This window comes from Plectrocnemia conspersa, unplaced genomic scaffold (genome assembly GCF_051122295.1).
Source record: "Plectrocnemia conspersa isolate PC_06_02 unplaced genomic scaffold, ASM5112229v1 ptg000010l, whole genome shotgun sequence".
NCBI lineage: Eukaryota > Metazoa > Arthropoda > Insecta > Trichoptera > Polycentropodidae > Plectrocnemia > Plectrocnemia conspersa.
The window spans coordinates 11954871-11980039 of record NW_028277174.1 but is presented as its reverse complement, the minus strand read 5'-3'; the positions used below and the strand labels follow the sequence as shown (position 1 = coordinate 11980039).

General features: G+C 33.3%; 1 protein-coding gene across 50 annotated transcripts in view; it reads left to right on the top strand.

Moving 5' to 3' along the window:
• The window catches only part of bt (projectin protein bent), a 98076-nt gene that overhangs the window by 57479 nt on the left and 15428 nt on the right, over positions 1-25169 (top strand). For 42 of the 50 annotated variants that reach the window (XM_088194269.1, XM_088194266.1, XM_088194265.1 and 39 more), the window contains 40 exons: positions 4271-4418; positions 4476-4712; positions 4795-4931; positions 5329-5457; positions 7680-7763; positions 11271-11396; positions 11469-11613; positions 11677-11961; positions 12024-12129; positions 12197-12357; positions 12421-12559; positions 12631-12845; positions 12911-13117; positions 13916-14224; positions 14293-14880; positions 14950-15255; positions 15322-15624; positions 15694-15802; positions 15876-16072; positions 16134-16424; positions 16494-16796; positions 16870-17009; positions 17078-17531; positions 17605-17768; positions 17830-17965; positions 18035-18316; positions 18444-18901; positions 18974-19124; positions 19194-20078; positions 20150-20731; positions 20895-21197; positions 21277-21858; positions 21917-22222; positions 22303-22455; positions 22523-22651; positions 22719-23024; positions 23096-23291; positions 23358-23597; positions 23724-24049; positions 24115-25125. In XM_088194269.1, coding sequence (XP_088050395.1) covers positions 4271-4418; positions 4476-4712; positions 4795-4931; positions 5329-5457; positions 7680-7763; positions 11271-11396; positions 11469-11613; positions 11677-11961; positions 12024-12129; positions 12197-12357; positions 12421-12559; positions 12631-12845; positions 12911-13117; positions 13916-14224; positions 14293-14880; positions 14950-15255; positions 15322-15624; positions 15694-15802; positions 15876-16072; positions 16134-16424; positions 16494-16796; positions 16870-17009; positions 17078-17531; positions 17605-17768; positions 17830-17965; positions 18035-18316; positions 18444-18901; positions 18974-19124; positions 19194-20078; positions 20150-20731; positions 20895-21197; positions 21277-21858; positions 21917-22222; positions 22303-22455; positions 22523-22651; positions 22719-23024; positions 23096-23291; positions 23358-23597; positions 23724-24049; positions 24115-25125 — 11329 coding nt within the window. The remainder of the gene's footprint in view (positions 1-4270; positions 4419-4475; positions 4713-4794; positions 4932-5328; positions 5458-7679; positions 7764-11270; positions 11397-11468; positions 11614-11676; positions 11962-12023; positions 12130-12196; positions 12358-12420; positions 12560-12630; positions 12846-12910; positions 13118-13915; positions 14225-14292; positions 14881-14949; positions 15256-15321; positions 15625-15693; positions 15803-15875; positions 16073-16133; positions 16425-16493; positions 16797-16869; positions 17010-17077; positions 17532-17604; positions 17769-17829; positions 17966-18034; positions 18317-18443; positions 18902-18973; positions 19125-19193; positions 20079-20149; positions 20732-20894; positions 21198-21276; positions 21859-21916; positions 22223-22302; positions 22456-22522; positions 22652-22718; positions 23025-23095; positions 23292-23357; positions 23598-23723; positions 24050-24114; positions 25126-25169) is intronic. The other 8 variants (XM_088194261.1, XM_088194263.1, XM_088194258.1 and 5 more) reach the window with 1 other exon arrangement.

Genomic DNA, 25169 nt, shown 5'->3' with positions numbered 1-25169 from the left:
ATCCGAATCACTGTGTACGGCTCTTAAGTGTAAAATACGGATTTATCCCACGCTCAATAAAATAATTTAGTGTTAAATTCATTTTAATAAAAAAGTCACGTAATTAGTCAATTATATAATAATTTTTTTTTATAAAAATTAATTTAGCAACAGATTATATACAAAAATATATGTTCAATTTTAAGCTATTTTTAAAGTCACTTATGTGAGTCCAAATAAAATATCATAATATTAAAAATAAAATTGGGAGCTTAAAATTAAAAACTTTCTATTAATATAGCACATGTTCTTAAATGCACAGCTTTTGATGCAATTATGAATAAATACAATCTCATTCAAAACTTTTATTAACACAATTGTTTATAGTTTTATCCATGGCACATAAAGGGTTAAATGTAGCTCATTTGGCGTGCTCGAGAACTGAATAATATGAATAAATCGAAAAAGTGGCGCCGTTCTGCGTCACATTTTAGCAGTTACACAACATGATGTACTGCGTCGAAAACGATCATTTGTCATAACGCTGTCATCCGATTTTGAATTATGACAGGTACGAGAGCTTTGGCAGCAGTCGGCGCGAGCTTTGAGAAAGCTCGTCGAATGTCAAAACGGTAACATTAATTAGATTATTCTATTTTAAAAAAATAAACAAATTATAAACGGTACTGAGAATTTTAGCTAGAGAAACACGAATGGTCGTGGGTATCATTTGGCTACAGTTTAGCGATTACAAGTGGCAAGCGACCGAAGCTTTATTGACAGGTGACAAATGCCAATGGTGGTCACCTAGCCAGTGTGATGTGACATAAATGTGTCACCGGCGATTAACATTCCACCTGGCCGACAATGTTTACTGTGGCTCTGGCATGTCCCTTTACCCTTCAAATAATTATATCCACATACTGAAATGCAGAATGACCGATGGGCGTGTGCATAACACTTTGATGAAGATTATCTACAAACGGAATCAAAGATAAACTGAAAGGATACATACATACCTAATTAAGATATGAATCGTTACAGCTTAGCATTGAATAGTTGTAGATATATTTTATTGAAGCGTGTATTCATAATGGAACACTAGAATTTAAAAAGCATTTGAAGCAGTAGTAATAAATCATATTACATTTATAATAATTTAAATATCATAAGTCATATGATATCATAAATATGATAATCATAATTAACCATAAAATTCGATTATATAGAACAGTTTTATGATAAATTTAATTAAAACACACTATCATATATATATGCATATATGGAATAATTAAACCTAAATATGTAATTTATTCCAATTAGTTAAATCAAAATAAAACATACAATGTATCTATATATAAAATTTCATATTAGCTATTGTGAGTGTGTGTATTTTTCAGAATACACAATTATTTTTAAAGCATATTTGCAACAAATAAAACACAAATTTGTGTATTTTATATAAATAAATTAAAATTAAATATATAATATATTTATAAGCAACATTTCATCTAACCCATAGACTGAAATAAGTGTGTGTATTTTTTCAGTAAGATCCAAATTAATTAAATTTACATCTTCAAATTTATTAAACTAAAATCTATATAAATAAATTAAAATATATATATGCAAAATTTCATCATAGCTATGCAATTATATGATATTTAGATACATTTGATTAAAGTGTGTATATTTTTAACAACCTAAAGCATATTATCATAAAATGAAAATGTATTAATTTTTTATATTCCATATAAATCGATTAAAATAAAATATATAACCTAAATATATGAAGCATTTTGTCTTAGCTACGAAAATATATAATATTCAGATCATTTGATTAAAATGTGTATATTTTTCAATAGACACGTAAATTAAAAAAATATTTGCAACCTAAAATATATTATCATAAAATGCCAATTTATTTAATATGTATGTTCTATATAAACCAATTAAAATTAAATATTAAATCAAAATATATTAGGCATTTTATCTTAGCTATGAAATTACATAATATTAAAATACATGTATATTTTTATAGGATATTTGTAACCTAAAATTGTATATTATATTTAAATCAATTAAAATAAAATATAGCATTTTTTCTTAGCTATGGAATAAAATAATATTCAGAAACATTTGCTTAAAATGTGTATATTTTTCAGTATACTTGGCCCTTAAAGTATTTTATCAAAAATGCAAATTTATTAAATTTATATATTTTATATAAATCAGTTAAAATAAAATATATAATCTAAATATATAAAGCATTTTAAATTATATAACAATAAATGTTTTATATGTTAAAAATATATTTACAACACACTATAAATTAAAAAATATACATTGCACTGAAAGTTTTAATTACATAAAATTTTCTATATATATATTATATAATATATTTTTATTATTTTTGGTACTAAAATTATATTATAATAAAATACAAAAAACGCAATTTTTTAATGCATATATTTTTAAAGCACAATCAAATTTTTCTTGACAAATTATTTCATTATTATTTTGAATGCTTTTTAAAATCGACATGTTCTTTTACCACACTCTGTATGTTCGGATTAATTGATTATTTAAATGTCCCACTCCTTACCCAGACAAAACATATTTTATATTTATTTTACTAATAATTCATGAGTATCAAATCATGCATTTGAGCCAGAACTAAATCTGAAGGATTAGAAGATTCAATATTTATTGGTATTTTATATAAACATTTTTGTAAATCGACTACTTGAAAATGAAAATTTATTATGTAAATAAATTTTTGGTTTTTATTTTATTGCTATGGTTTTATTGAGGCAAATTTTGCATATGTGTTTATTTAACAAAAGTTTTAATGCGTTTTCTTCTAATCGTTCTTTTTTTCTTAATCGAATGGTTTTCGAACCTATTTTATTACACTATTAACGCCACACGCTCCTCAAACACGATCCGTTTTTTCGCTTTACTTTGAAGCTATCGGCTCTTTTATTTAATAATTATTTAATACACTCAATCCTGATCCTGAATTAAATTAAAACACATAATCCTCATTAACCACCATCCTTGAGAAACGAAGAACCTTTGTCAACCACGGTGTGTGTATATTATTATTATATGTGCGAAGAATTTGTTTTACGTCAGTATATTTATGTTGTATTGTGACACTCAGAGATTTATCTGGTGCTTCCATTTTCCTCGATTTTGACAGTTAAATATTTTCACGGTTGGTTTGTTGGATTAATGAGCGCCGGTTAAAAAGCGTGTCCGAATATAGATCGTTTTTGAATTCCCGCGTACTATTTTTATACTGACGGACTGGCGACTGGCGACTGTGACATAAATGGCACACCTTAATCTCTCTAATTAATTGAAATAGCTGGTTGATTTGTGGCCGGTGCAAAAATAACTACCTTGCCGCCATCACACATAGCCAATATGGCACGGGACAATCACATATGCACGACGGCCATATTGTCATAAATTAATCGCGAGTGCTCGCGAGAGCACAACTATCAACTCATTTTTATTTAGTTATTCGATCAGTGTTTGTTGGTGTTAAGTTTATAATAAATTAATAGTATCGTGCGCGAGTATTAATATAAAAATAAATATTTTTAATAATACGTTGTTCGGAAAATAATGACCATTATAAAAAATATGAATTGTGCTATAATAAAATAATAGATAAAATTTATGATTAATAGTTATGGTGTTTTATGGTTAATATCTTATAGAATAAATTATTATTTAATTTAAACTAATAATATTTATTTCATTCTTAAAAGCTTTGAATTGATCGACATTAATACAATATACTAAAATATTTTATATAAACCTCGAAATAAAATATTATTATTTATTATAAAATTATTGAACGGTCGATATTTTCCGAATAGCATACTATAAATAATTTTATTCAGTGTTGTTTGCATTCGTAAGTGTTGTGATAGTCTTGTACCATAATTTATAATATTCATTGTTTGTTTAGATATGTATGTTTAAGATTAAATATGAATATAGCAGTTTCTTAAAATGTAATTGTGGTATCGGTTTGGTATCGGTGTTATATTAAAAGTGTTTACCTGATACTTGTTGCATTTCGCAAATGTTAAAAAAATAAATAAAAAAAATGAAAAAAGCAAAGCCAGAAGCCAAAGGCGATGAGGTGAGTATCATTAAATGTTCTCATGGCAATTTTTTCATTTTTTACCGTGTTCAACATATTTTTACTGTGCTTTTATATTTTATTATTCGTTAAATTTTCTATTCTAAACTCGAATTGTAATATTAACAGAGGCGAAGGCCTAGCGCAGATGTGCGAAGACCGTCTGTCGCAGAAATTGAGGATAGAATCAATATGCCTTGTGTCGATCTCAAACCGGTGGGCGACGGAGGACCTCCTGTCATTGTCGACGTGCAGGAATCATATTCTGCTGTTGAAGGTCAATATCATTAAAATTATATTTAAAAATAAATATTATATCGAAGAACTCTTGCAGATGCTATTGCTTACCTCACTGTGCAAGTCGAGGGTAATCCTGCTCCGACCTTCAAATTCTACAAGGGTGTGTCAGAGATCATTGAAGGTGGTAGGTTCAAGTTCTTGACTGACGGCAACAGTGGCACCATCACTCTGTGTATGCGAAAGACCAAGGCCAACGATGAAGGAAAATACAAAGTCGTGGTTAGCAACTGTCATGGAGAAGACTCAGCTGAAATGTCCCTCTACGTCTCTGGTTAGTTAAAATTGAGTTTCATATTAATATTGATATGTTCATATAAAAATATCGATATGTTAAAATGCTATTTTACGATCAGATTCGAGTGGTATGGACTTCCGTGCCATGTTGAAAAAGAGGAGGTACAAGCAATGGGATGAGAACAAGGACGATCCAGATTGGGGCAATCTGAAGGAGACTGAAAAACCAATACCAGCTCTCAAGAAAGTGGAAAAGGTATGTGTTAATGTTCCATTTAGATTAAGTTGTTTTTTTTTCGTTTTTTCCTTTTATTAGTATTGAGTGTTGGAAATAACATAATATATAATAGTATCACATAGTTGATTTTAGAATATTATGGGTTTGTTGTTTTTATTGTCAATCGTTTCAGATTATTGGAGGAAAATCATTATGTAATGTATTTTGTATTTATATAATATAGGACAACTATATGGTTTAATTAATTTCAATAAAATATGGTAGTCCTATATATTATATTTTTTTATATAATATATGTATATATATTATATATGCATGTAAATGTTTATTATATTGTTATAAATGTGTATGTCGTTCATGGAGGTGGATATATCTTGTCTAAAATGTTTTAAACTAAGTAGCTTTTGCCGACTAGGTGGAAGATGACGATTATGGATGGTTCAGAGATCCCGAAAACGGTTCTATTAATGTCTTATGTGATGGGTTTGTGCTGTGCAAATTACCGCCAGATGACCGTTTCGAGGAACATTGGAGATGGATTAAGGTCCGATACATTAAACGATACGTAACCCACTCCCACATCGTCCCTTCATCTTTCATATCATCGTACAAAGTTAAAGATATATTATGCAATTCATCAAGAGTTGCCAATAGAACAGATAAGAAATGGACTGTTTGATCCTATGTATTATGTATAATAATATACTATAGACTTTATCTTCAAATATATATATTTGTCATCTCTCAAATTAAACGTTATATAATATATAATAATATTAAAAAATCTTTGAACTAAATACGTTTGTCTTAATCCAAGTTTAAGTTGATATTTAAACGTGCACTATGAATACGTTATGATCTATGACCATAAACAGGGATTAAAACAAAAATTACGATTAAATAACACTAAAATCCATTTGTTATCTAATTTGTTAAATATACATATTATAAAAATATGTGCAATTAGATGTTTTTACAATTCATCATACTCACGTTCTTTTGCTTTAGTCCTACACCTTTTAAATCCCTCACTCGAACGCTTTCTATTTTTTCTTCACCTCCAAATTTACTTTTTTTTAATATTAAGAAAATTATTTAACATAGCATTAATTAGTACATTTTTTATTTTATTTTAATAACTCTTAACTGTATCGTATATGTAGATTATTGAACTTAAATTTCCTATTGAAAGATCTTAACATTACGTTAGCTCTTATAAATGTAGTTTACAGAATCCCCTATTCCCTTTAAATTTTTTTTTTAATAAATAAAGTTACATAAATTTTATAAAAATATATATTTTAAACGTAGTTTTGTTACTTTAAAACGAATGGACAATGTTATAATTTTATCTATAATACATAAAGATATCAGAAGTAGAATTTAATTTTGTATTTATATAATATTATATATAGCATTGTCTAAATTGTTTTTTAAGCATATATCTTTGAACAAATATAGCTTAAGATTATATTTTAATAGTTTTCATCATTACATATTTTAGTAATAAATAATAAATTTGATCAATGATATATGTTGATAAAATACACTTTTAAAACGAATTTTAAAATATTCATAAAATCCGCTTATTCAAACAGAATAGAATATTGTATACAATTATTTTTTTAATTAAACCATTATTAATATAATATTTTACTAGTCTTACTAATTTCACACGTTCACTAATCTATTCCTCAATCACTTTCACTTAAATAAAACTACATTGAAATTAACAATGCATTTTAATGATGATGAATTAATAAAACATTTTCATTATAAAAATTCGACTCATATTTTAAACATGCTCTAATATTATCATATTAATTTAATATTGTTCTATGCATAAAACTGATGTTCATCAATTATTTAGTATATTAGTATCATACTGCACTGTTCATTTTTATGCATAAAAATATTTTGTACGGAATATTATAATAAAAAGTTATAATTGTCATTTGCAGAATGAATCTTTGCGAGCTTTTAAAATATTTAGAAATGTCTTTATATCACGTTGGGCACTGTTTAAAAAATCTGTTATAATTATTGTGATATTTTTTCAAAGAAACACTAAAAATATTCTGCCAGTTATCTACAATATTTATATTCAGTGTTATTTTCGTTTAATATTTTATGATATTTTTTTAATAATTATTAATATAATACAATAATTTTATTCTACGAAGAATATATATATATAATATATAAAGGTAAGATTATTTGTGTTGTTTGGCTTTGTACAATAATGAGTTAACTTTGAAAATAATACTTGGGTTACTTAATTTTGTATTTGTTTTTAACGATAACAAAATAATTTTTGTAGTAGTCGTGTTGTTAAGAACATTATAAATAATAAAAAAATAAGTTTTATATTTTTTTTTATAATAATTACTAAAATGCAAAGATTATTTACAGAATTTTTTTATGTACGTACATACATAGAATTCCATTTCATGCTTTTACGTAAAAGTTTTATCGTTATAAAATCATCATGATTAACAAAACATCAACATTAACAGTTAAATAATTGTTTATGGTAATAATTTATGATCTCGTTACCCAATTTTGGTGAAAAATGTTATACGGTTAATTATATATTTATTGTTGTTTGAATGGGCGGATGCTTTTAAAATGTGTTTTAAAATTATTATTATAAAAAATGGTGCTTGTTGTGTAATGAACAGTTATACGACTAGCGCTATGTAAAAGCTTTAATATGTTAAATAAAATAATCTATGTGGGGTTTTCAAAGTGGTTAAATGGTTTTAGGGAATTTTTGACATCAGACGACGTAAGTCGCTGAGAGAAATGCTCCCGGATTGGCCAAAATTGATCGAGACTGTTAAAATAAAGGTTCGACTTATAAATAAAGAAGCTTTACAACGTCTCAATAGAATCTTCTGTCATTATGTGTGTCAAAAACATATTATATATTGCAGAAAAATATGTATAAAATACTTTTAACACACCAATTTTTAAGTGCATAATTTATTATTTCATATTACTTATATTTTATATCATGATTATAATATTGACAGTCGACTTCTGGAGAGATTTAAATAAGGAATTTGGTTAAAAAATAAATAAACTGATAAAAATTAAAACACTGCTAAAACTAAAATTGGTTTATCTTTATGATTTTCAAGCGATATTTTTATATTTTTTTATATGTAATCTATTTTTATTAAAATTAATAAACTTTGAAAATCATATTGCTAAAATTTTTAAAATTGAACTAACTATGATACAAAAAAAAGGCCAAGTATATGACACATGGTCGAATAAAACGATTGAATAAATATGCTTCTGAATTATTATTAAAATAATAACTTGATCAATTAAAACTACGCTGATTTTAAATGTTTTTTTTTTTTTTTATTATTTTACTTTTTATTTTTCAGACTATAACACACTCTATTACACATGTCAAAAATTTCATTAACACAATTTCAACCGATCCTCTGATTTACAGTATTTATTATAATATATTTTTTATTTATCTCTCGTATTTATTAAATATCACAGGGGAAATTACATTGCCAAATTGTTTATGTTTTCAATAGGAAATTGAATCGAATGGGATTTATTATGGTATTACGATCGAATGAAATTTTTACAAGCTAGAAAAAGAAGTGCATCGGTTTTATTGATATGTGTGAGTACGCTTTTTTGTGATTGTCATTAAGCTTTACTTCTTTTATTTATATATTTATAAAAATATGAATCATATCTTTCATTATCACGCTAACTTCATATATAACATGTAAACATGCTATTCTAATAAACATTTGGATATGGTATGGCAGAATGGTACAATTGGCAGAAATTACAGTGTTTTGAAAAAATAATGTTTTCACATTTCAGTGTATACGTCGTCAGTGTATGATGGTTTTACAGCAGTTACGGCTTTGGTTGAACCTTGAGTTTATATTGACATAAGATAAGAACAATTCAACAACACACATAAGATCCAATTTTTGGATATATTTACAGTGTAATACAATCAACATTTCATTCTGCAACTGTTATGTACATGCATACTTATCAAATTAATGATATTTAACCATAAGTATATAACGAGAGATGAACAAAATGTTTAGTATATATTTAAAAAAAAACGGGTTTTCAGGGGCTGATTTATTATATTGTATTGCTATGGAGCATCTCAATTTGCTCTTCAATCTCATTAACATTATTACTTGAACGATTTTTTAGAAAACGTCTGTTACACGGAGGCCTTCGCTAGCGGAATTAATCCCAGACTGGCCGACACTACATTCGTTCCGTCGAGACGAGGTCTGATTTCCATCCAAAATTGTATAAAAATGGATGCCGAAACTATTATTGCACCAAAATGGCATCTTGGATGTTTCACTAGTGTAACGCGCACAGTTGCACTACTATCGTTCGCAAAATCTTCCGAGTTCTACCTCTGTTTTCTGATAAATCTTCTCACGAATCTTCTCGAGAACTATCGTTCTTATATATATACCGTAAATTAGGACAATTTGGGATGGTATTTAAACTAGATTTCAAATATAAGTATTACACAATTATAATTACTGTAAGATTTAATATTAAAATTAGACAAAATATGAACATAGCGATTCTACAGATTTTTCTCTGTGATCTTATTTTTACCAGTGAATTGAGTAGCATCATATTTATGAGCCATATACACTAAAAATATTACAAAAATACGTTCCCTTTTTAGATTTATCCCAAGTTGTCCTGATTGACTGGCACACAAAAAGTAACAATTTCTAGATGTTTAAAATCTGATTGATAGGCATGTATGTTCACTCTGTCACACAAATATCTATTATTGCACCGTCTTCCGATGTAAGTAAGTACGTCACTGTTGTATGTATGAAACAATTGTACATCTATGTAATCAGTTCCTGAACTACAATTATCTGTGTGTCATTCATTCGAATTATCCTCCATTTATAACAAACACGATTATGTAATAAGAAACGGCGATTAAGAATTTATTTGACAAATGGTATGTGTTTTATGTTATATAAACAAATATTAGAATGACACAAATCAGAAACTGATTTTAAAGCAAAATGGAATGTTTTATCTTCTATTCTTTCTGATATGAAAGTTATATTGTATTATACATATTATTTATATGAATGGCATATTCATACAGTTAAATATATTTATCTAGTATAACTATTCATTAGTCATTAAAGCAGATGAATATGCAATTCATACTCAGACAAGATCCTTCAAAAATATTGATCATATAAGAATAGTATTTTAATACATTTATTAATCAATATTGTTGCTGGATCCATATACACATATAATATGTTATGTATCACAATTTCAAATCACTATGCACCCGTTGTATCAATTCTGAAGTATAAATGAATTTATACATAAGTTTCGCATGTTCATGCAATTTCTGCTGAATCACCACGCTTTTCTTTAATTTTACTATGTATATTGAAGACGTTGGAACTATGTTGCAAACTTGAATTGTAAGCACTATGTCAACAAACAGTCTGTAGATATCTAAGATGCAGTTTTTTTATTATTGTAGATAATTTTTATATAATGTCTTATACGCATATTAAAACCATTTTCTTCATCATAATATACGGCATTGTATGAGTCACCAGTCATCAACATTTATCTTACTATAAAATCATCAAGGAAAGTTTTGCTTGTGCACACACATGTTTCTGTTTTGAAAATCTCAGCACATGGCATTTTGTGAGATATTTACGTATTTTGTGGATACTAATTCGTTTTTTATTTATATTATGAAAATGTTTGTTTTCAAGGGCATTCTCGAGGAAATCTTCGCAGTGCAATACATTTCTTCTTTTTATACATACATATTTTCTATTTTTATTAGGTTTTATATGGCTGATCAAGGTTTTTGCTCGACAATCAGCATTATGTGATTATTTGTAATTTTACTAATTGTTATGATGATTTGATGTTAATACATTTAGTAACCTAGGCATGATATTAAGTATAATTAGCTATAAGAGAAAATAAGATTTAATTGAAATAGTAAGTATATTCTTGTGGCAGTTTTTATTCAAAATTATTTTATTCATTAAAATCTCATTTTAAGATTTTTTAGTTCATCATTAACATATTCAATTCACTGCCACTCGAGTAAAACAAATGTATATATGTAATATAGTATTAGATTCTAATTAAACATATATTAGAATCTAATAATATATATGCCATAATGTAGATGAATAAATCTTAAAGCACATTTTTATATCAATACTTATTATTTAATAAAGATTACATCTACATTATGAATTCACTTTGGTAAGGTATAAATCCACAAAACTGTCATTTGTATTTTGTTTTCCGCGGCTATAGAAGGTGGAAAGCTTCCTTAAACCACTGGTGGATCAATTTGCAAAGGAAGGTAAAGATAAGAAGGTGGTGTTTGACTGTAACTTCAGCAAACCGAACTCTAAACCGAAATGGTTCTGCCGTAAAGACGTAAGATTACCATTCACATATAAAACATATTAAATAAAATCTAGAATACTTACAGTATTTTCAAACATTCAGGAATTATTCGCTGGATCTAAATACAAGTTCAAAAATGAAGAAGATTCATACCAGCTCATTATCCTGCAGCCTAAAGTGGAAGACACCGGCAAATATACAATTGAAATCGGTGGTGTTACTTGCACGGCCTTCTTGAATGTTGAAGGTATGCTTTTTTCATTTTATTAAATATTATTTTATATTAAAATCTTAATAAATGTCTTTTTAGAACCTGATCCTGTATATACATTCATCAAACCTCTGTCTAAGAAGTCAGAAGGTTTCACTCTGCACGAAACTACTTTGGAGTGTACAGTCAGCAGCAGCATAGCCGTCATATCTTGGTTCAAAGATGACAGAAAGATTGAGGATAACGAAATCTACGCAATATCTAAAGATCTGCAAGGCATTTGCAAATGTACCATTAAAAATTCCAAGCTAGAAGATAGTGGCATGTTCTCTTGCAGAATTGAAAAGCAACCAGATAAGACAGACACAAAACTCACCATCATAGGTATACCATTAATTAACTATTTAATTGTATCCATATGCTAATAATAATATGCGTATTTCTAGAATTCCCATACAAGTTCACCAAAGTTCTTAAATCGCAAGCGTTGGTAGAAAAAGATACCATTACAATGCATTGCGAGCTCAATGACGAAACCGGTGATGTTAAATGGTTAGTATCATATCATAAGTAAAATTATGATAGTTAAAACAGTATTTCATTTAATATATATTTATAGGTTCAGAGGAACTGAAGAAATCAAACCAGATAAACGCATCACAATCGTTAAAGAAGGGAGGAAAAGGAAGATGATCATCAAAGACTGCAAAGTCACTGATGCTGGCCAATACTCTTGCGTCAGCAACGCTGACAAAACTGAATGCGAACTTGTTGTTAACTGTAAGTTTTAATTTATTTTAGAGTTTTATTCATGTGTATAATTTGTCTTACATTATATTATAGATCGCAATAGATTCAATAAGAAACTCAAGGACACTGAAGCCGTTGAGCGTGAGAAGGTTGTCTTTGATATTGAACTTCAAGATCAAACCGCTGAAGCTATTTGGAAGTTCAACGGTGAACCCATCGTTCCTTCTGAAAGGTAAAAGTTTGCTTCACTAAAATTTTTATTAACATCAAAATGTGTATCTAAACATATTATGTAACATATAGAATTGAGATTAAGAATCTTGGCGGCGGTAAACATCAACTGGTGTTCAATAAATTGGAAATGGAAGACGAAGGCGAAATTTTGTGCGAATCTGGTAACTTGAGCAGCTCTTGCAAGTTGACTGTCAAGGAAGGCGAATCTAAGCCGAAGTTGAATTGCCCCGAAGACTATGCATCACCATGTGATCGTCCGTTTGTCATGGAAGTACCTTATATTGGTAAGACATAAAGACTTAAACCAAATACTGAATAAAACTTATTATGTTAATCTTGTATATTTTAGTTACTGGTACACGACAGACGCCTATTCAAGCTAAATTGTTGAAGGACGGTAAACAATTGCCTATCAAGGAAGTTGAAGTCGTCGTCGAACCAGAAAAGATTATCTTCAAACTGAAGAAACCGAGCCGCGATCAAAGTGGACATTACCAAATCAAGATCAGTAACGGTCAAGGAGAAGATACGAAGAACGCTAAGCTTAACATGCAAAGTATGCTATTTGTTGTATCAATTAGGCTGCCCAAAAAGATTTTGCCTTAAAGACATGATAACAAGATAATTATTTTTCGCATACATATTCAATGCGCTACTTTTATCACTTATAATTAAGATAATCTATGAATAACTAATCTAAAGTTGTCAATGGGAATTATAATTAAATATAAGCATTCATTCCGATCTGAATGATACTGAATAAAATTAAATAAATCGTATGATAGATTCATGTAAAATTAGAATTATTTAATAATTTTGCAAAAAAAAAAAAAATTTTTTGTTGATTTTATACAAAAAAATAGCTTTTTCTAATATAAAAATTTAAGGACAGAATAGCGTAGTCCGTAACGTTCCAGACTAGTAACTCTGAGGTTACAAGCTCGAGCCCCGGCACCAGCACTCGAAATTTTATTCATAAAATATGTGCCAGCCCCCGCTGCAGTGACATCTGTTGGTTTTAAATTATATTATACATAATAATTTATAATTATTAATATAGATGTCATCGATTCCCAGACTTTCAATCTGGTGGTTAATACTTACTTGTAGGTATTCATTATATCTGATTGATTTACTCAGTTGGTACAGATTTACCCCGTTGTAACGCATTGGGCTTATGCCTGTCAGGTTATATAAATGTCTCTAGTACCAAAAATACTGTTTTGAAATAATAACATGAATCATAATTTAAAATTATCATACAATACTACTGAAATCAACAGTATCGTTTGCTATTTTACATATAAATCATACAATATAAGATTTGTAAATATTAATACATGATCGTCTTTAGGCGTACCGTCACCACCACAGAACTTGGATGTCCTAGAAGTCAGACAGAACTCTTGCACTGTAACATTCAAGTACTCTGCTGACGATGGTGGTTCTCCGATCGTCAAATACATCATTGAAAGACAAGATTTGTCACTTAAATCTGGTTGGGATAATATTGGCGAGGTTTTACCTGATCAACCGCCGATTTACAAAGTAGAAGATTTGATTGCCAAGAAGACGTACAAGTTCAGAATTAGGGCTACCAATAAATTAGGTTCTAGTGATCCTGGTATATTTGGAAAGCCAGTGTTGGCTAAAGATCCTTGGGGTAAGATATTTTTATAATTTATAATAATTAATACTTTAAGATATATATTACAATTAATAATTTTATAGACGAACCATCTAAACCGAAGGATGTTGAGGTTGTTGATTGGGATAAAGATCATGCAGATCTCAAATGGAACAAGCCTGATACTGATGGAGGTGCGCCCATCACTGGATATGTTATTGAATACAAGGAGAAGTTCGGTAAAGATTGGATGAAGGGCATCGAAGTCGGACCGGAAGCATTGTCTGCAACCCAAGAGGGCCTCAAAGAAGGCAATACCTACGAGTTCAGGATTCGCGCCATCAACAGAGCTGGTCCTGGTGAACCAAGTGATGTCACTAAACCAATCATTGCTAAAGCCAGATTTGTCAAACCGTACATTGTTGGCGATGGTCTCATGCCTATGATTATCAAAAAGGGTCAAGTGATCGTTTATGATATTAAATATGCTGGTGAACCTGAACCTGAAGTCATATGGCAACGAGGAGAGACTGTTTTCGTGGATGACAACGATAGGATCACCATTGATAAATATGCAGGTAACACTGTATTGACAGTAAGAAGAACACTCCGTCCTGATAGTGGAAAATACAAATTGCTCCTGAAGAATTCTTCAGGAATCTGCGAGAGCGTCGCTGATGTTGTCGTATTAGGTATTTATATTTATTAATTAAATACATATGCTTAGTGAGCATAATCTAACATTGTTTTATATATTTCAGACAAACCGAACAGACCTAATGGTCCAATGGAAGTTGAAGAAATCCGCGCTGAAAGAGCTACCGTCAAATGGAAGAAACCAGACGATTGGGAAGGCTCTGGTATCACAGGATATACTTTGGAAAAGATGGACATGGACACTGGAAATTGGGTGTCTGCCGGTGAAGTTACGCCTGATAAGACAGACTTCACCATCAAAGGTCTCACGCCTAACAAGAAATACAAGTTTAGAGTGCGTGCTGTCAATAAGGAGGGTGAATCAGATCCTTTGGAGACTACTGATGCTATCTGCGCTAAGAATCCTTATGGTATATTAAAGCATATTCATGTTTAACTAAAAAATATGATCTTAAATAATACTATTGTAATTTTAGATCCACCTGGTCCACCAAGCAAACCTGTCATCGTCGATTATGACAACATGAGCGTATCGCTAACATGGGAAGCACCGTCAAACAACGGTGGAAGACCATTGATTGGATATGTGGTCGAAATGAAGGACAAATTCGCTGCTGATTGGACCGAAGTCGTTAAGACGAACGACACCAAGACTGAATATAAGGTTGAAGGCTTGAAAGAGAAGATGATCTATCAATTCAGAGTGAGAGGTGTTAACAAAGCTGGTGTTGGTGAAGCTTCAGTGCCAACCGATAACCATCTTTGCAAGCACAGGAATCGTAAGTATCAAGCTATATAATGTTTGACTATTATTTAATTGTATATTGATACAAATTGTTTGATCATAGTTAAACCAAGGATCGATAGAAGCACATTCAAGTCTATCATCATTAAGGCTGGTAGGACACATAAGTGGTCTGTGGATGTGATGGGTGAACCTCCACCAGAGATGACCTGGTAAGATTTTAAAATAGCAGATGAAATCTATATTGAATGTTATTATATGATAAATATTAAATAATCAATTTAGGTCATGGCGCGAGAACATCAAATTGGTCAACACTGAAAGAATCCAGATTAAAAACATTGAATATCACACTGAATTCACAATCGTCAATGCCGTTCGCAGAGACACTGGGCAATACACTTTAACGGCCGAAAATTGCAACGGAAAGGATACAGAAACTGTAGAGCTGACAGTACTTAGCAAACCATCAGTACCTAAAGGTATTTTATATTAAATACTTTAATAAATGAATTTGATATTAAATTATATTTTTTACTTCAGGTCCTTTGAAGGTATTGGACGTAACAGCAAAGTCTTGCAAGGTTGCCTGGGAGAAACCAGACGACGATGGCGGTACTCCGATTAAAGAATACGAAGTTGAAAAAATGGATGTTGCTACTGGTAAATGGGTCAGAGTTGGCAAGATTCCCGGAGATAGACCACGACTTGAACTCGAAGTACCCGGACTCAATCCTGGTTCTGAATATAAATTCAGAGTCGTTGCCATCAACGACGAAGGAGACTCTGAACCTCTTGAGACTGACAAAGGAATTATTGCGAAGAATCCTTATGGTTAGTTAGTTATTTATTATACTGTCACAAATGAAATCATATTTAACTATAATATATAAATATTTTTAGACATCTCTGAAAAGCCTGGAAATGTGGTTGTTGCCGATCATGATAACTGCAGCGCAGAAATCAAATGGGATCCTCCATCATCCGACGGAGGAGCACCTATCGAGAAGTACATCATTCAAAAGAAGGCTAAAGACAGTCCCAATTGGGAAAATGCTGCAGAAGTGCCCGGTGGACTTACTTCTGGTAAAGTAACGGATTTACCGGAAGGAAGTGAATTCCAATTCCGCGTTATTGCTGTGAACAAAGCCGGCCCAAGCTCTCCGTCTGATCCAACAAAGATGACAATGATTAGACATAAATCTCGTAAATATTTTTATAAAAATATCTTATGAGTTGAATATATATTTTATTAATAATAATGTATTATTTATTTTAGTCAAACCGCGTATCGATAGAACTAACTTGAAGAACATCACAGTAAGAGCTGGAAAACAAGTATTCTTCGATATCAACATCAAGGGAGAACCTGCGCCTAAAGTGCAATGGTTCCAGAAATGGAAAACTGAAGAGAAAGAGGTTATTTAATTTAATCACTTCATTTGAATAATGTATTGGATGAATCAATAATATATATTTTTGTTTAGATCACTACTAAGGATAACGTTGAAGTTATCAACGTTGATTACAACACAAAGCTAGACATCAAGGTGTCCATCCGTGCGAATACTGGCATTTATCGCATCGTAGCTACGAACGAGCACGGAAAGGACGAGGCCGATGTTGAAGTCACAGTACTTTCTGCACCTGGCAGGCCTCAAGGTCCTCTTAAAGTTAGCGATGTTACTAAATCTGGATGCAAATTGGCTTGGAAGAAACCTGAAGACGATGGAGGCAAGCCAGTCACTGGCTATGTAGTTGAAAAACTAAACAAAGCCACTGGAAGATGGGTACCGGTTGGTAAGACGACCGATCCAGAAATGGAAGTGAAAGGTTTGCAAGAAGGAGAGGAATACGAATTCAGAGTTAAGGCTATTAACGAAGAAGGAGAATCTGAACCTTTGAAGACAGACGGATCCATCATCGCCAAGAATCCATTTGGTAAATTTAATATAATACTAACTATGATTTTGATAGAACATATTTTAATCAATTAACTTGTATTGTGTTATAGATATTCCTGGTAAACCATCTGTGCCAACAATCGAAGATTGGGACGTGGACCGAGTGGATCTTGTATGGGAAGCTCCAAAGAGCACCGGTGGAGCTCCAATTACTGGCTATGTTATTGAGAAGAAAGACAAATTTGGCACATGGCAGGAGGCTCTAACCACAACGGTATGAAATTAAATTAGCTTAGCATTAAATTATTATTATTATATATTACAAATATTTTTAGACTCCTGAGTTAAAAGCTCGTGTGCCAGATCTGAAAGAAGGTAACACGTATCAATTTAGAGTACGTGCTGTTAACAAAGCTGGTCCAGGAGAACCTGGAGATGCTACAAATCCACATGTGGCTAAAGCAAGATTCCGTGAGTTTATACTTTTGTAACTTGATAGTCAGTGTTGTATTTTATAATAATTTAAATGTTTATCTATAGTCAAACCTCACATCAATCGCGATAAGATGCAGCAACTCAGAGTACGCGCTGGAACGCCAATTAAATTGGATGTTGATATCAAGGGTGAACCTCCACCAACTAAGGTATGGAGCTTTGCTAACAAGGTTCTTGAAAATACATTAACCTTGAGGATCGAGAATGAAGATTACAACACTAAGCTTCAAATCACTGATACGGCATGGAAAAATACCGGAATCTATACTCTCAAAGCTGAGAATACATCTGGCGTTGATGAAGCCACTATTGAGATTATCGTCTTGGGTATGTGATTGCTTCTATATATTTAAACATTCAATAAATTTTAACCAAATATTTTTTATGAAATAAAACAGCTTCTAGTATTTATAGTCATATCACAGCTAATGTATATATTCAATTAAAATTACAGATAAACCTGGCAAACCTGAGGGTCCACTCGAACCATTCGATGTACACAAAGAAGGATGCAAGCTCAAATGGAACAAACCAAAACATACGGGAGGTCTGCCGCTCAGCATGTACGCCATCGAAAAGATGGACACAGCTACTGGAAAGTGGCAACCAGCTGGCTCAGTAGATCCAGAAAAATTGGAAGCTAACATTACTGGTTTAGAACCGATGCACACTTATCAATTCCGCGTGAAGGCTGTGAACGAAGAAGGAGAATCTGAACCCCTCGATACTGATAACGCTGTTATTGCCAAGAATCCATACGATGTTCCAACAGCGCCTGGATTGCCAGATATTGTGGATTGGGATGAAACTATGGCAAAATTGAAGTGGGAGCCTCCAATTAGAGATAATGGTGCTCCTATCACTGGATACATCATTGAAGTAATGGACAAATTCAGAGGCGAATTCGTCAAAGTGCGTATTTTAGTTTTAAAAATATTCTATAATATAATCATAATACTAATTCACGTTTTTTTTTTAAATTAGGCTGCTGAAGTTCAAGGCAATATTTGCCAAGGAACTGTACCGAAATTGGAAGAAGGCAATCAATATCAATTCAGAGTGCGTGCCGTAAACAAAGCTGGCCCATCTGAACCTTCAGAACAAACCAACTGGCATACAGCTAAGGCCAGATACTGTACGCATATTATTTTATTTTTATTATATCCTTATAAAATATGTTTTAATATTTTAATTTATTTTATAGTGAAACCACGTATCGATCGCACCAATTTGGTACAGATGACAGTTAAGGCTGGATTGCCAGTGTCGTTGGATATCAAAATTATCGGTGAACCTCCACCAAAGGTCACATGGTTCTTTAATGGCGCAGAACTGCAAACTGATGAACAAATTCGTATTGATAATGTCGATTACAATACTAAATTCTTGATCATGAGGAGCAAGCGTGCCTATACCGGAAAATACACCATCAAGGCTAAGAATGAAGTCGGTGAAGATGAAGCCGAAGTTGAGATTGTTATCATTGGCAAACCTTCGAAGCCAAAGGGACCGTTGGACGTAGCAGATGTCACAAAGAACGGCTGCACATTGTCGTGGAAGAAACCGGAAGACGATGGAGGCAGCCCTATTGAGTATTATGAAATTGAAAAAATGGACCCAGCCACCGGACAATGGGTACCTTGCGGAACTAGCAAGGAACCAAAAGCACAAATTGGTGGATTGCAAGAAGGCAAACAATACAAGTTCAGAGTCAAGGCTGTTAACAAGGAAGGAGAATCTGAAGAATTGGAAACCGAAAAGCCGATCACAGCCAAAAATCCGTTTGATGAGCCCGATAAGCCTGGCCGTCCAGAGCCCAGAAACTGGGACAAAGATTTCGTGGATTTGGAATGGTCACCACCCAAGAGCGACGGTGGAGCTCCAATTACGGGATATATCATCCAGAAACGAGAGAAGGGCGGAAGATCTTGGCAAGATTGCGCTAAGACTGCGGGCGATAGACCCGTCGGTAAAGTTACAGATGTTGAAGAAGGCCATGAGTATGAATTCCGTGTCATTGCTTTGAACAAGGCTGGTCCTAGTGAGCCTAGCGATCATTCTAAATCCGTCATTTGCAAACCAAGATTCCGTGAGTATTACTATTTATATATATTTACACTAATTAACGAATGTTTAATACATTTATGAAATTCTTTACAGTTGCTCCCAAGATTGACCGCAAGAATTTGCAGAAGAAGACAGTACGTTCTGGTCAAAATTTGAAGATTGAGGCCGATGTAAAGGGTGAGCCTGAACCGACAATCACATGGACACTCAAGGGCGAAGTGCTGAAGAACAACGAAAGATTGAAGATCCTTAATGAAAACTACAAAACAGAGTTCTCCTACCAAAAGATGAAAAGGGCAGACTCTGGTACTTACATTGTTACAGCTAAGAACGACTCGGGAACTGATACCGTCGAGGTGGAAATTGTCGTTGTGAGCAAACCGTCCAAACCTAAAGGACCGCTCAAAGTATCAGACGTTAATGCTGATGGTTGCAAACTTAAGTGGGAGAAACCTGAAGATGACGGTGGTGAACCAGTTGAAAACTACGTCGTAGAACGCATGGACACTGAAACTGGTCGCTGGGTACCAGTTTGCACTACCAAAGAACCTGAATGCGATGTCACTGGTCTCAATGAAGGAAAAGACTACATGTTTAGAGTCAAGGCTGTGAATGCTGAAGGAGAATCAGATCCATTAGTGACTGAGTCCGCCACAACAGCCAAGAATCCATTCGGTAAATATATCTTACATATATTGAAACTAGATATTTAAATAAATGAATAAAATCTAAGATCTAAGTTTAAATATTCATCAGATCAGTTTGAGATTTGTAATTGTTGATGCCTAACTGTTATGGCCAAAGTAATTATTATTATATGTTTCTATTAATTTTACAGATGAACCAGAAGCACCTGGTAAGCCAGATCTTAAAGATTGGTCTAAGAATCATGTTGATCTTAAATGGGAGAAGCCTGCTAATGATGGCGGAGCACCAATCACTGGTTACATTATTGAAAAGAAGGATAGAGACTCCGGCAAATGGATCAAGGCTGCTGAAGTAACCGGTCCCAAATGTGAAGGAAAAGTACCTGATTTAGTGGAAGGAAAAACTTACCAATTCAGAGTCAAGGCTGTCAATAAGGCTGGTCAATCTAAGCCGTCAGCTCCTACTGAACCCCATCTTGCTAAAGATAGATATGGTAATTGTATTATATGATACTTAACAGAACTAAGTATGGTGATATAATATTTTATTAAACTTACTTGTGATTATTTTAGCCGCACCTAAGATCGATCGCACAAATATGCGTGATATCACTATCAAAGCTGGAAATCTCATCCGATTGGACATCAAAGTTAGCGGTGAACCTCCACCAAGCAAGACCTGGTTCCAAAACAAAGCTCGCCTCGAATCTGGCGATGACTTCAACATCGATATAGAAGACTATCGCATCAAGTTGTCTGTGTCGGTTTGCTCACGCAAGCATTCAGGTACATTCGTACTTAAGGCTGAGAACAACTCTGGTAGAGACGAAGCACAGCTTGATATCAACGTGCTCGATGTACCTGGAAAACCTGAAGGTCCTCTTAAGATAAGCGACGTGCATAAGGAAGGTTGCACATTGAAATGGAACCCGCCACTAGACGATGGCGGTGCTCCATTGGATCACTATTTGGTTGAAAAGATGGACACTGAGACCGGCCGCTGGTTGCCAGCTGCTAAAGTCAAAGATCCCAAAGCCGAAATTGCAAATCTTGTACCTGGACAAGAATATAAATTCAGGGTATCTGCCGTCAACAATGAAGGCGTATCGGAGCCGTTGGACGCTGATCATTCCATCATTGCTAAAAATCCATTCGGTAATTAAATGAAATATATATCAATAAAATTGGAATATTTCTAATAATAATTTTTCAGATGAACCTGGTGCGCCTGGAGTTCCTGATATATTGGACTGGGACAAGGATCGCGTTGATCTCAAATGGGCTAAGCCACTCAAGGATGGCGGATCTCCTATTACTGGATACGTTATTGAAAAGAGAGAGAAGGGTACAGGAAAATGGATCAAGGCTGCTGAAGTCGGTCCAGACGATAATGACAAAGCTACCGTTCCAAATTTGGACGAGGGTATTGAATATGAGTTCAGAGTTAAAGCTGTCAATGCAGCTGGACCTGGTGAACCAAGTGAAGCATCTAAAGGAGTTGTCACCAAATCAAGAAGAAGTATATATTTGTTTTTACTTTTACTTTGATATGACATTATTGATTGATATTTGATCCTTATTTTTTTTATAAAATTATAGTGGCTCCTAAGATCGATAGGCGTTGCTTGTACACCATCAAAGTTAAAGAAGGAGAACCAATCATGCTTGATGTTAAAGTTAGTGGTGAACCGGAACCTGATTGCACTTGGATGTTAAACAATAAGAGCGTTTCGACTTCATCGAGCCTTAATAGTAAGTATGATAAAAAGTGCAAAAATGATATCATGTAGATGTAACTAATGACTAATTGCAATTTCAGTCATTAATATACCACACATGACTAAGTATCACAATGACAATCCCAAGAGGAAGGAATCAGGAATGTATAAGATTACAGCTTCGAACAAGTATGGTCAAGATACTGCTGAAGTAGAAATTATCATTATATGTAAGTCTTTGCTTTGTCATGCAATATCTAAATGAAAGCAATATATTAATAAAAATATATATTTTAGCTAAACCTGATAAACCAGAAGGACCATTGGAAGTATCTGACATTCATAAAGAAGGATGCACGCTCAAATGGAACAAGCCTAAAGATGACGGCGGTGAACCCATCGAAGCTTACTCCGTCGAGAAGTTCGATCCAGACACTGGCTCGTGGATTCCAGTTGGCAAAACTATTGGAAACACTCCTGAAATGAAGGTCGATGGTTTGATTCCTGGACACGAATACAAATTCAGAGTTAAAGCTATCAACAAAGAAGGAGAATCTGAACCATTGGAAACTCTGGGATCGATCATCGCTAAGGATCCATTCAGTATGTTGTTGATTTATTAAAATGTGTTTATCTAAGGATGGTGTATTGTAAACGTGTGATTAAATCAACAGCCAACCCTGATACGCCTGGACAGCCTGCACCTGAAGACTGGTCTGCTAATCACATTGACTTGAAATGGGAGCCACCACTATCTGACGGTGGATCGCCAATCACCGGATACATCATCGAGAAGAAGGATAAATACAGTCCAATGTGGGAGAAGGCTTGTGAAACTCAATCCGATAAGCCTACTGCCACTGTTAATGGGTAATTATATATGTAATAATATTATTGTTTAATGAGCGAGATTATATTTTTTAATATGTATTTTAGACTGATCGAAGGCAACGAATACCAATTCCGCGTAATCGCCGTGAACAAAGCTGGACACAGCAAACCTTCCGAGCCCAGCAAAAACTTTGTGGCCAAGCCACGCTTCTTGGCACCCAAGATTGATAGACGCAATCTTCGTGATGTGACAATTTCAGCTGGTTCGACACTCAAATACGACGTTGCCATTATCGGTGAACCTCCACCATCTGTAGAATGGAGATACCAGAATATGCCTTTGAGGTTCGTATCATCTCATATATTTTTAGTCACAAAAAATAGATCTCGATTTATATGTTTAACAAATCGTTTAAAAACTAAGCAAATTGTTGCAGAATTATGATTATTGATGTTTGAATATTGTTTTAGGTCTTCAAAGGCTATTCAAATTGATAATGTAGATTACAATACAAAATTGACGATTCGACCAGCGCAGCGTGGTGATTCTGGAGAGTATCAAGTTACGGCTACCAATTCGAGTGGACGCGATCAAGTCACCGTGTTGGTCACTGTTACTGATAAACCGATGAAACCAGAAGGACCATTGGCTGTGTCTGATGTTCATAAGGATGGTTGCACATTGAAATGGAAGCGTCCTATCGATGATGGTGGCACTCCCATTGAATACTACCAAGTTGATAAGTTGGATACTGAAACCGGATGTTGGGTACCGTGTGCCAGAGCTGCTGAACCAAGTAAGTGTTGCAATAATGAATTAAAATATAAGAAAAATGAGTTTGAAACAAATTTTTATCTATAGAATGCGATCTGACTGGACTCACGCCGGGCAAGGAGTACATGTTCAGAGTATCGGCAGTGAACGCTGAAGGTGAATCAGAACCGTTAGTAACAGTAGAGCCTATCGTTGCCAAGAATCCATTCGATGAACCTGGTGCACCTGGATTACCATCTGTTACCGATTGGGATAAGGATCATGTTGACCTTAAATGGACTCCGCCAACTAGCGACGGCGGCTCCCCAATCACTGGATACATTGTCGAGAAGAAAGATAAATTTGGACAATGGGAGAAGGCATTGGAAGTTCCTGGAGATAAATTGGCATGTACTGTTCCTGATCTGACTGAAGGTCAAACATATGAATTCAGAGTTCGCGCTGTTAATAAGGCTGGACCTGGTGATCCAAGCGAATGCACTCATCCAGTCACTTGCAAACCAAGGAACCAAGCACCCAAGATCGATCGCACGACTCTTGATCCAATCAAGATTAGAGCCGGTCAGAAGTTCGGATTCGACGTTAAGGTGTCCGGTGAACCGATCCCTGAAACGAAATGGTTCCTCGGAAAGAAAGAAGTCAAGTCTGGTGGTGAAATCAAAGTACAGCACAGCGATTACAATACGAAGCTGAACTGCAAAGTGGCGTCCAGAGCCGACAGTGGCAGATACACAATCACGGCTGAAAATACAAACGGTAAAGATATCGCTGAAGTTGAAGTTATTGTACTCAGCGTACCAAGTCCACCGGGAGGTCCTCTCAAAGTTAGCGACGTTCATGCTAACGGAGCTAAGCTTTCCTGGAATCCACCTGGTGACGATGGTGGTCAGCCGGTTGAGAAATACGTTGTTGAAAAAATGGACGAAGCAACTGGAAGATGGGTGCCAGCCGGTGAGACCGATGGACCCGTTACCAGCTTGGCTGTGGATGGCCTTCAACCAGGTCATAAGTACAAATTCAGAGTGCGCGCTGTTAATCGCCAAGGCAAATCTGAACCACTCACTACCCAACAAGCAATCGAAGCTAAAAATCCATTCGGTAAGCAAATTATTATAGATTCGCTTTTTAATGTATTAAAACTC